This window comes from Anabas testudineus, chromosome 14, assembly GCF_900324465.2.
Source record: "Anabas testudineus chromosome 14, fAnaTes1.2, whole genome shotgun sequence".
Taxonomy (NCBI): Eukaryota; Metazoa; Chordata; class Actinopteri; order Anabantiformes; family Anabantidae; genus Anabas; species Anabas testudineus.
In genome coordinates, this window is record NC_046623.1 from 875,396 (window position 1) to 888,385 (window position 12,990).

General features: G+C 38.3%; 1 protein-coding gene across 11 annotated transcripts in view; it reads left to right on the plus strand.

Annotated features, from left to right (window-relative positions):
* Positions 1–3,345, plus strand: part of dlg2 (discs, large homolog 2 (Drosophila)) — a 148,598-nt gene extending 145,253 nt beyond the window's left edge. For all 11 annotated transcript variants that reach the window (XM_026372246.1, XM_026372250.1, XM_026372249.1 and 8 more), the window contains one exon: positions 207–3,345. In XM_026372246.1, the coding sequence (XP_026228031.1) occupies positions 207–313 (107 nt within the window). In that variant the 3' untranslated portion in view covers positions 314–3,345. The remainder of the gene's footprint in view (positions 1–206) is intronic.
* Positions 3,346–12,990: the final 9,645 nt, after the last annotated feature.

The following is a 12,990-nucleotide window of genomic DNA, read 5'->3' on the forward strand; positions in this document are numbered from 1 at the left end:
TGCGCGTAACAGCACCGCTCCGAGTTTGATGATGTGTTATCTTAGTACTATTTACAATCTAATACCAATTTACTATGAATGATTTGAATGTCACTGCTGTCTGTTTGTATTGCTAATTTACAGAGTTCCAACTTATTTGCAAAAAGGGATTGTATCTATTACATAAGAAATTCTATATTATATTAACAGTTAACTTTGCTTTGCAGCCCTGGTTCAAGGAGACACCTTAGAGGACATTTATAACCACTGCAAACTGGTCATAGAGGAACATTCAGGACCCTATATTTGGATCCCCTCAAAGGAGAAGCTATAATAACTCATCACCCTGGAGAGGAGTCTGGACTACTAGAAACTAATAAGTTGTAACATATGATCATGTATGGCGATAAATAGCCATCATAAATAATTATTGTAAATATGTTTTTCTTTATTATTTGTTTTTCTTTTCTTTTGTTTGGGTATTGTTTCATTTTTCACTCAACATGAATGTTCCTGAATGTAAACCACTAAATGTTTGGAAATTTTAGGTCTTCACACATGAACCGTTTGGATATTTGTTGATTTTGATTTTAAGAAAAAGGAGAAGCAATCTAATGGAAAGTACATGAGTATAGCTGTGTGTCCATGTCAGCACTGAGGACACTGAAGGTGACATTTACAGTGCAAAAGGCTTTGCTTTGTTAACATAGTGTAGGAAGGAAAATGTGTATTTCTGCTGTGACCCCTGACCTTCCATTCGCGACAACTAGCTAATACTCGTCTGAAGTTCAGTGTTTTGTCTGATTTTGCACCTGTGCATCCCTTGAATGCAGCTTTGCTTTGTGTTTGTTTACATTGTTATTTTGTCTTTGAATTACTGTATTTATTTCTATGACATGACACAGAGGACATGTGAAGAATATATTTTATTCACTGTTTCATGTTTTTTTTTTTTATAAGCAAACATTAGTCATTCAGTTGTTGCATTGACAGTAATAAGTACATTGCTAATTGCTAAAGGACACAAAAGCACATAATTATTTATTAAACAATTATTATTATTTACTTTGATTGAAGGGTCCTTTACAGAGAATATTTGAGTGACGTATGTTGTGGCTGCAGTAACATTGATCGGAGTGTTATTGTGAGAGACATTTGATCAAACAAAATTTTGTAAAAGAGAGGATGGTATTGACTGCATTTTACAAGAAAACACATTTTCATCTTTTTAATTTCACAGCAGGACTGGAAATAAAAGAAACAAATGGTTTCTGAAAGTATAAAAACTTGAACGTATAAATTGGACAAAATAACATATTTAAGTCTTGTAGCTGGACTGTGAAGCCATTAAAAGATAAAATGACTAAAAGAGTAACTTCTAACAGGATGCTGATTTAGTGTTTCCTCAGGAACGCTGTTCCATAGTCCTGATTAGTAAGGTCTGATCATGAGGATTAGAATGAGAGCTTGGAAAGGCCCAACACAGATAGAGACCTGATATAGAGTGGAGGGACACAACAAAAAGGGAACCCAATAAAAAGAGATTGGTTTGATTTGTCTAAGTCTGACTCAGTCCGACTGCTGAAACCTCACATTAGTTATATATGTTTTAAATATATATTTTAGGATTCTGTCCCCAGTTACTTGTATTGACAGCTCATTGGGAAGAGATATCTTACTGACCTGTATGTAGAAGAGGAACAATGGTATCAAGAAGCCCCTCGTTGAGTGTCCACATGTACATGACTGTTGATTTATGACTTCACTAGTTTGGAAGCTATCCTTTAACTATTTGGTATGAGCGTGTAAATCTTTAATGACACTGATATGTACACAAAGTATAATTCATTGGTGACTGCAACCTAAAACACTAACATTGACCATCAAGTGGCCTATCAGGGTCCCGTCTCTCTGGTTCAAACTGAAAGCCATGGATGGCCATGTGAGAATTACAGGTTTACAATTAGCTGTGAAGAGCAAGTAGGCCCAAACAAGGCTACGTCTGATTTCTTACTGTTTAGAAGTGTATAATGCTGAGATTTTTAACTGACCCAGTACAATACAGCGTAGTATATCACGTACATATAGTTTACTCACCAGAGGCTTGCCTTGTTTGAAAGGGCATACAATATAGTACCTCTCTTTGAAAGTTCATCATGTACCTAAAGCACTTGGAATGACTAATGCAATCTACCAGTGTGATGACTTCCCTGTTCTTTTTAGCTGCAAAGCCATTGGCCGTTAGATTCTCTGATAACAATTTGTGAGTTCTATATATTGTAGTAATCCTGCTATTTGATTTAGACAGCATGTTTCACTTCTTTGTTATAAAATATATAAAGTAGTCACATAAATTGCAGGTATGCTTCTAATCAGAGGGACGTTTCAGAAGTGCACTTACTCATTGATTTTCATAACGAAGATAGACACTGTGTGATGGCAGTACATCACATGAAGTGGTTATTGTGTAAGATGGCACAGTGAAAGGTGATCTGCCCATATGGACCCCATATTGTACCTGTAGTTAAGTCATAAGAAGCACTTAAACACATGGTGATGTCTAAAACGTGTACTTTAAACGAAACTGTAACATGTACAGAGAACATATTTCTCTTTCCCTCAAGTGATCGAGGTTCGTGGCTGGTGGAAAAGCAATATGTGTTGATCAATGTTAACATTTTCTTTGAGTTTTGCTATGTTTCAAGATACCTGCCATCTTTCTTTTGCAAGTTTTTTCCATAACGTATTGGTCACCACTTGCCTTAACAGAGTAGGTTTACTGTATCTCAAAGATGAAAGCTTATAAAAGTACTTTTCCTTGGAGAATAGACTTAAAAATAATAGACAATATAGAATTAAAATGTTTTGCTCCTTCACATCTGCATTTCACTGAAAGAAGTCTGAATGAAATCTAAGATATGTGTCATTGTGAGGCAAAGAGATATTTTATATTTTGTATAATTATCTAAAAAATGTGCATTTCTGCGGCAGAAGAAAGACAATTTCAAATGGTGAGTGGGACACATCAATGTTTTGACCATTTATTTCCAAAATGTTATTGGCCAGCAACACGATGTGTAAAAGAAAATATATCTTTATATACTGGCTTGGTACTAATGCTAAACCTAACACAGAACCTCCAAAGTCACAGTAAACATTGTAAAACATGATCTTTTACAGGCCAGTAGGAACTTTTGTGTGGAACTGTAAAGGATGTCTGACCTATGCATGTTGCAACAGTCTTCTGTGTCCTGTGGATGTGCAATATTCAACAAAGAAGCATTGAGGTAATTGCTGTGTTTTAAGACCAGATCAAACTGCAGATTTGAATCATTCAATCAGACCTGTGTCTATTTTAAACCCAAATAAAACACTGTTGTATGAGGTTGTGTTGGTTGGTTGGTTATGTTTAGGATATTCCTTTTTCAGTACCTTCATTGGCAGACAGTACTTCTCAATTAGCATTCACAATTATGATGTTCTTTTTGCTATTATTATTACTGAACCCCCCAAAATTCAGTATTTTACCAAGATGAAGCCTTTTAGCTGCATTGTGTTCATGTTCAGGTGCATTCTTTAGTAATGTTGTTGAAGATTATCAGTCATTCAGTTAACATTATCTAGAAGTTGAGTTATAAGATAAGATAAGATATTCTTTATTGATCCCACATTGGGGAAATTCGATTGTTACAGTGCAAAAAAACAACAGTAATGTGCAAAAAGAATGAAAGGGTGTTTAAAAATGTGCAAAAATACAAAAGTAATAAACATTTTACAACAATCTACAAATATATACACTATTACAACTAACATATATAATATGTTATACATATAATAATAAAATAAAATAAAGTAAAAAACAGTATAGTGGATGCATGTATATGTATATTTAAACTGTGGCATTGTACAATCTAACAGTTGTTGGAATGAATTACCTGCGGAACTGCTCCTTCCTACATGGAGGGTGTAACAGTCTGCAACTGAAGGAGCTGCTCAGCGCCTCCACTGTCCGATGTAGTGGGTGAGAGGTGTTGTCCATGATGGATGTTAGCTTGGCCAACATCCTCCTTTCACCCACTTCCTCCACAAGGCACAGTGGACAGCCCAGGACAGAACTGCCCCTCCTGACCAGCTTGTTGAGTCTCTTTCTGTACCGATCTGTGCTGCCTGCTCCCCAGCAGACCACGGCGTAGTGGAGTCATAAAAAGTCCTTAAGAGAGGCCTGCACACTCCAAAGGACCTCAGTCTCCTCAGAAGGTGGAGGCGACTTTGGCCCTTCTTGTACAGGGCATCGGTGTTGTGAGCCCAGTCCAGTTTCTCGTTGAGGTGAACACCCAGGTACTTAAAACTGTCTACTACCTCAATGTCCGAGCCCTGAATGCTCACCGGTGTGTGTTGTGGTGTTCTCCTCCGGAAGTCAATCACCATCTCCTTTGTCTTACTGGTGTTCAAGCACAAGTGGTTGCGCTCACACCAGTCCACAAAGTCCATGATGACCAACAATGGCCGAGTTGTCAGAGAGCTTCTGGAGGTGACAACTGCTGGTGTCGTATCTAAAGTCCGATGTGTAAAGGGTGAAGGAACGGAAGAGCACCGTCCCCTGAGGAGCCCCAGTGCTGGAAACCACCACCTCCGACACACAGTTGTGTAGCCTCACGTACTGTTGCCTGTTGGTGAGGTAGTCGGTCGTCCATGCAGCCAGTCGTCCGTCCACTCCTGCCCCTTCTAGCTTCTCTCTCAGCAGAGCTGGCCAGATGGTGTTGAAGGTCTTCCACAGGACCAGGACCGTCTCCAGACTCAGGCTCAGGTTGAAGATGTAAGTGACCACCTCACAGAGCTGGTCAGCACAGTCCCTGAGCAGTCCGGGGCCGATGCCATCTGGACCTGCAGCTTTCCTGGTCTTAAGTCGCCTCAGTTCTCTCCTCACCTGATTAGAAGTGAGGCAAAGGGGGGTGGAGGTGGGGGGCAGAGATGGGATGGTTGTGGATGGGGGTAGGTGTAGCTGCTGGACTGGAGATGTGTGAAGTGGGGGGAGGAGGGGTGGAATCAAACCTGTTGAAGAACAGGTTTAACTCGTTGGCCAAGCCCTGGTCTTCATCAGATGCCACCGTGCCTGCTCTCTGTCCGTGGTCAGTGATGGTCTTTAGGCCTCTCCACACATCTCGAAACTGGCAACTGGACTAACTTCTTCATCGAAATGTTTCCCCACTCATCCAAGTAGTTTCATCAGTCTGAGGAACGTTGGTAGAAGACCTCAAATTTATCCACCTGGGTTGTTTCACTTCTTACCTGACCTGAATCAGCTTGTTAGATTGACAATACAAACAGAAGTTGTTTGTTGTTGTGAGATTCATAATGATTTTACTCGGGTCATTAAGTACGGTCTTCCTGGTGGATAGGTGAAGTGGTCTTAATTTTCTTGGAGATGGATGATAGGCATGTTGGTAAGCATTCGATTGTGCATACTATACTGCTCCTCTTGTGTTTTAGTGTCCATTTCCGTCCTCTTAAAAGAACTGATATATGTAACTAATATACACTAATGACTTTCTTCTGTTGTCAGTGTGATGAGTCTAATTTTGTTAGGTCGAAGTGAAACTTACCTGGAAATTACCCAACTTTAAGGTTAGAATGAGTATGTCTTCCAAATTATTTAAATAAATAATTTAATCAAGTTAAAGTTGGCTTTAGAAATGCAGCCTGTGAAATCAGCAACACCCGGTACTACTCTCAATCATAGAGACACAGCCAACACATCACAATCTTAGTGGTACTTACTGTTCATGTCACTCATACAGTTTTAGTAACAGGGTTTCATAGGGACTCAAGTTTGCTTCACGTCCATTTACTGGTTAGAAATGTTTATATTCTAGGTAGAAGTCATAGTGGTGAAGATTGGGTTGATGATAACTGGGACTGCACTCAAAAATATGTAAAGAACATGAACCAGGCACTAAAGTATTTCTTTTTGAAAGACACCTTTGTGTAAGAAAATGAATGATGACAAAAGGATCGAAATCATTTGTATATTATCCAAGAGCAAAAGGATTCTCACACCTGGAACAATTATCTGTTTATGTAATTCAATTCAATTTTATTTGTATAGCGCCAACAGAAGTTATCTCAAGGCACCTATATTTATATAAAAAATGATATAGAAAACCTAACAATCCCATTTGAGCAAGCTTTAGGCAACAGTGGAGAGGAAAAACTCCCTTTAGAGGAAGAAACCTCCAGCAGAACCAGGCTCATAGTGGGCGGCCATCTGCCTCGACCGGTTGGGGTGAGTGGAAAGAGAAGAGAGAAAAGAACAGCAGGCAATAAAGACAACAACAAGCATCAAGAACATTGGGCAGATGAACTGGATTCTGGAGATGTACAGCTCCAGGCCGAGGATACCTGCAGAAAAGTACAGAGAGAGGGAGACAGAGAGGAGGAAACACAACTAAAAGAGAGAGAAGACACAAAGTTAATGACAGACAATGGTGGCATTTGAATGGATATAGAAGAAAGGAGAGAGGAGCTCAGTGTATTAGTAGAGGTCCCCCAGCAGACTAACCTATAGCAGCATAACTAAGAGATGGTTCAGAGTCACCGTATCCATCTCTAACTATAAGCTTTATAAAAAAGGAAAGTTTTAAGTCTAGTCTTAAATGTAGAGAGGGTATCTGCCTCCCGAACCTGAACTGGGAGCTGGTTCCACAGGAGAGGGGCTTGGTAGCTAAAGGCTCTGCCTCCCATTCTACATTTGGAAACTCTAGGAACCACAAGTAAACCTGCAGTCTGAGAACGTAGAGTTCTGCTGGGAAAATATGGAACGATAAGGTCTATAAGATAAGATGGAGCCTGATTATCAAGGGATTTATAAGTTAGGAGAAGAATTTTAAATTCAGTTCTGGATTTTACACGGAGCCAATGGAGAGAAGTTAACGTAGGAGAAATATGATCTCTCTTGCTAATTCCAGTCAGAACTCTGGCTGCAGCATTTTGGATTAACTGGAGGCTTTTTAATGAGTTATTGGGACAAACTATTAATAATGAATTACAATAGTACAGTCTGGAAGTAACAAATGCATGGACTAGTTTTTCAGCATCACTTTAAGACAGGATGCTCCTAATTTTAACAATGTTTCTCAGGTGGATTTATTTTATTTATTTTATGTGTGAAGTAAAGGAGATATCCGGGTCAAAGATAATTCTGGTTATCTTATGTGTCAAATGACCATTGTTGGGCAGTGTATTATATTAATGACTAATTACTTTTTCCTTAACAAGTAATGTTGGAAAAGCTACTTTGAAAGCAGAGCAGTGTAACCAATTCCTTCACACTGGTAGAAGTTATACTGCAATAAAGCTGCACTAGTCTGAAATCTGGTTTGGTTAAAGCTACTTAGAGAAATATTAAAAATAGAGTAGTACAGGAATGTCAGCTTTGGCCTTGTCCAGGTTGGGGTATAGGATTACTCAGTCCAGGTAATTATTAAATTAGCATGCAACAACATTTGTTGAAATAATAATAATCATTTGATTTATAAAGCACTTTTTTATTTGCATGTCACAAGGTGTTGCTCTATAGCAATAAGTCAGTAAACCATACAATTAAATGTCATACTATAACAAAAACGTTAAATTAAACATAAATAAAATAACAAATGCTGATAAAAAAAACAAACAAACCACCAAATATTAATACTTATATTAAGATTAACAACATGATCTATTAAGGCATAGTTTTATAAATTCAGATATCATATATTAAAATGTACTGTTTCGATCTCTGTTGCTTGTTTCAGCAGTTAATGGTGCAAATATGAATGAAATGTAACTACCCAAACGCTACTGCAAAGTATATTTACACTACTAGAATATGAGTAATGCATTAGTATGACTACTATCATGACTTGTAGAAGTTATAATGAAGAGTAACTGGTTACAGTTTAAGTAATTTCATGCGTTTGTTAGTGTTATTTATACAGCACAACACTCATTCTACGCATGTGTGAGGACATCTGATAGGCTGATTTAGAGGGAAACATGTTCAGTCTAAGAAGTAAGAGCATGTGTTAAATATTTCCTTCACACCTTCTCCTTTTAGCATACTGTGACTTACTGTTAGAACTCAAAGCATTAATAGTTATATTGTTATGAGAGGCTGTTACCCAGCTGTTCACTAGCATACTGTCCCTTAGCCCTGCAGCTCATGTCCAAAATGATAATACTAAGGTGTTATTTTCTATTTCTGGATTCCTTCATTACAGTTCACTATCTGTAAAGTTTGTACCAAATTCCACAGCGACCTACAAAATAGATGACATTGCAATAACAGACACCAACCTACAGGCGGTGCTAAGAACAAGGCCAGGTCTGACTCAAACCAAGACCTTTTTTGCTTTGAGGAACAAGAATATTTAAATGTCCTGCTCATACATGACGTGTTATTTCTCTGTGGCCATGCTACTAGAACAGATGAACACTTAATAATAGAACATGAACTTCGGCACACTACAGACACTACTTGAGACAGTGAAGGTAGCACACTTACGGAAGAACTGAACTGAGAATAGGATTGTTGTGTTTTCTATATCATTTTTTATATAATTATACTCTGTAAGGTCTTAAACCTTAAACACTGTAAAGTGCCTTGAGATGACTTCTGTTGTGAATTGGTGTTTTACAAATAAAACTGAATTGAAATATACAAATTGCTATGACTATGTCATAATATAAGGTGAACAGTGTCATTAAATGGATTGATTTTTGTCTCTGGCAACCAGTTAGTATGTCTGAAGTAAACATGTCCTGCTTATAAGATCTGTTTGCTGCTCAAAACTATTAATTTCTTAGTGTCTAAGTTTTTTTAAATGTAGGATGAAGAATAGATATTCATAAATGATCTTCATTTTTATAATACAAATGGTTGATTCTATATATCTGGCTACACAAGTCATACAGTAGGTTTCCTAACAGCTTAGGTATTTGTGTGGAGCTTGGATAAGGGGAGTGTCCAGCACAAAATACTTTAACTCAAGGTTGTTTCATGCACTTACATTCTATTCTAAAGACTGTCTGGACTCTGGGGCGAAGTACCCCACCTTACTTAATACTGTATGATCATGGCCAAAGAAACTGACATCCTGTCTTGCTTTGGAAAGATGAACATATTTATACATGCATATTAATATATAATTTTTTATATATTGAATTAAATATGTTTTATTATCCAAATGAAAAATAACTGTTACAATTCAGATGCTTTATGATTCACAAAAGACAACATAAACAGAGCTCAAATCCATTCATTTGTTTTGCAGTAACTCACTTAATTATGCTTTCTGCATTGTTCACCAAATACAGAATGCGATGCTGAATTTTAGGGACTGATGCACCAGATACAAAATATTTCCATTTGTTGTGGAACTGGTTCCTGGATTTGAATATTGATTTAGTTTTTTTTGGAATGATAATTAGAATCCCTAAAACTGATCCTCCATGTACTGGATACTGTGCCATCAGGCCACCAGAGGGCAGAAACGTACCACTGATGAAGAGTGCAGAACTACGCACACTGAAAATGTGGATCATACCCTGTTTCCTTTAAGTCTTACATCTGATGGTGATTATGAGCCACAGATGATCTTGTTCACCAGCCATGTGGCTCTACAGTGTTGATAAGTCCATCACTGGCCTATACAGAAATACTGCATCCCAGAAACTAAGCAATGGAGTGCCATGAAATCTTGTCCAGACATTTCTGAACCTTGTGTCATGGTAGATCATCTGACTGGTGCTATCATGGTTTATGTTTCACTAGTATAGGATGGATTGCCATGAATCATGGTGCGCATGATCAATTAACTGATACTAAATAAATAATAAAAAAATAATAAAACATGTTAAATTGTTAAACTACACTATAACACAACCATCAGCCTCAACTGAATGTGAGTTTAGTGCTATGGTAACTAGCAGTTAGCATGTTTCCAACGCTTTCCTTAACAATTCTATTGTATGTGTTCATATTTGATCAACCAACCATCCATCCCTCATCCTATCCGCTTGTCCTCTTAAAAGAGGCGAGGTACACCCTGGACAGGTTGCCGTCTATCCCAGAGCTGAGACAGACAGAGACAAACACTCACATTCAAACTTATGGTCAGTTTAGAGTCATCAGTTAACCTAACATGTCTTTGAACGGTGGGAAGAAGCCAGAGTACCCAGAGAGAATCCACACTGACACGGGGAGAACATGTGAACTCTACACAGAAAGGCACCTGACTGACCGGGGAATTGAAACCCAAGTCCTTCTACTAACCACTATTCCACCGTGCTACCTGGGATTTTTATTTTATCTTTCAGATCTCATCTTTCTATTTTATTGTACTTATCAGCTCTATAAATGAAGTGTTTGTTCAAATATAACATATATTATAACAGTTTAGGCCAGTGGTTCCCAAACACATTCCTCAAGCTCCCCTGAGGCTGGGAACCTTCCCCTACTCCAAACCCAACTGAACACAGCTGATCCAGGTAATCAGCAGTATATAGGGCAGGGATAGTTGGAAAACAAGCAAGACAGGGGGGCCTTAGAAACAGGTCTGGTAACCCCTGATTTAGGCTGATTCTCTATGTTTAGTTGTCAGCTCAAACATGTTGCTGTGTCCATCACCTCAACACTTCTTCTATGTAACATGTACATTAAAGTCGTTCTGAATGTGTGGATCAGCCTGACTTGCATCATAGAGCACAGTTCCACAAATAAAAGTAAAGGTAAAAATGTGATGTTCAACAGCTCCCCGTCAGACACGGAGGATCTGAGATGTAAGTCATATTACACTTTATTTATCCCCCGAATGGGAAATCCAGATCACAGCAGTGACGGCACACAACCGACACACAAAGTCAAAAACAACAGAACCAATCTAGAACAAGTCCATAACATACAACTCAACATCTCACTAATTCACATACTACTCACATTCTGCCTCACGTGGTCTCTCTGCATCTTTTCTTGTGTACATCTTGGCCTCCATTGAGTTTTGACTTTGCTATTTCTTTCTTCTGTCTTCTGTTTTTCACTCTGTTGCTCTAATTAGGCTTTTTTTCTTCTTGTTCATCTCTTCAGTGAGATTTGATCAGATTTAGATTTACATTTCTTTGAAATCTTTCACTGTATTAGTTTTTTAGACAGTATTCACGCCCTTTCTCTTCTTGCACAGACAACAATATATAATAATAATAATAATAATTACATATTTGTTTTGATAGTTGTAGCAGTGTGTCATGGAAATATCTTTATTTCATGTGCTGATGAGCAACTTGAAAAAAGTGATTTCAAATACAGCATTAAACCTGGCCTCTCCTTGAACACCAAGAAGCAAGGTCAGAGTGTTCAGGCACGTTCTCCTTTTGGTGAAACAGCAGAGGTAGGGAGAATACAGTACACTATGTAATCAGGCCTTTATTCAGATATTCTACAACACAAATGTCTCGCTCCAAGGGTGAGGAGCAGTCTCAGTTCAGTACACTATTCAGAGAGCTCTGGAGTGCTGGAGATCAAAACATGCTTTCTACACTGAACACCAGACCTAAAAGAACCGGGCATGTTATCTGGACATTGAACATATCATCATTCCAGTCTAGGTAATATTACACACAGTAATGTAACCCAGTACTTTTAGAGAACAACGAGACCTGTGGGCACAGTGAAGGCTTCACCTCCTTTTCCAGTACAGGTATATGCAGATTACTGTACTGTATGCTAACATTGGATCGCTCTCACACACATCATATATCTGATGCAGACATTTCCAGTAAGCTGTATTTGAAATGATACAGTTTTGTATGTATGAGCAGTAAGAGGACAGAAATAATAACATGTTTGTCTTTCATAAAATAACATAAGAAAATGCTGCGTTTTATTCAACACCAGGGATGATGATGGAAGAAGAATTCACATCTACGTAAGTAAATGTACCAATAACAACGTACAAGTACTAGTAGTAGTAGTAGTATTAGTAGTCCTTTTTTCAAAGTTAAATGTAGGTAAATGTTCTTCTTTTCTCTCTCCTCCTACCATCACCCCAACCTGGTTCTGCTGGAGGTGTTTTTTAGTAAAAGCAGTTTTTCCTCCACTGTCACCTTGTGCTGCTCAAGAAGGATTTGTTGGGTTTTCTATACAATTCTATATTGTTGTATAGTTATATTCTGTCTCACAAGTGTCTGTGAGATGACTTTTATTTTGATTTGGCACAATATAAATAAACTGAAGTGGATTAAATGTAGGGGGGTGCAAGCAAAAAGGATTTGGAACCGTAAAGGCCCTCGATACCAACACCAGCGTCTGCATTTTATTCTGGCTGCCTAGACCTGACTACTGAGTGAGGATTAAACTTCAGGACAGTTGACGAAGTACCAGGTGCAACAGATACCAAAAAGTCAGTCAGAACTGATGAATGTTTTCAGAACAAACATGGACATTTGTAAATGTAGAAATGTAAAGGTTTACTAAATCACACACACATAAATACAGTAGATCAGTTATTACTGTGGAAAGCAATGAGACAGGTACAGCCACTGTGTTTGACCACTGAGAGAGAGGTGACAGCAGACCTCCTCAGCCTGAAATTCATAGTACTATTACTCAGCCAACACTGTGATTCAGCCACGTCACTAGAAATATCAGTGGACATAAAGACAAGAGTCTGAACCAGCAGTATTAGCTATGAGCCAGGCCCCCTAAGGTTTAACTAATAGAAGGATACAACCAGGGCCTCAGAATAATGTGAGAGAGCTTTATTGTGTGCTGTTACACTTCACTATTTCCTCTTTCTATAACCCCATTAATGCAACTTCATGTTTCTGTGTCAGTTGACCTCTCACAGTTCCTGTCTCGCACTCACACTCACGCTGCATTAGCTTCATGTGCACCGTTTGCCATCTGTTGGTAACATTGTGCAATGATTTCAGCAGCTACATGACAAATGCATTTAGAAACAAATCAACGGGGCTGCT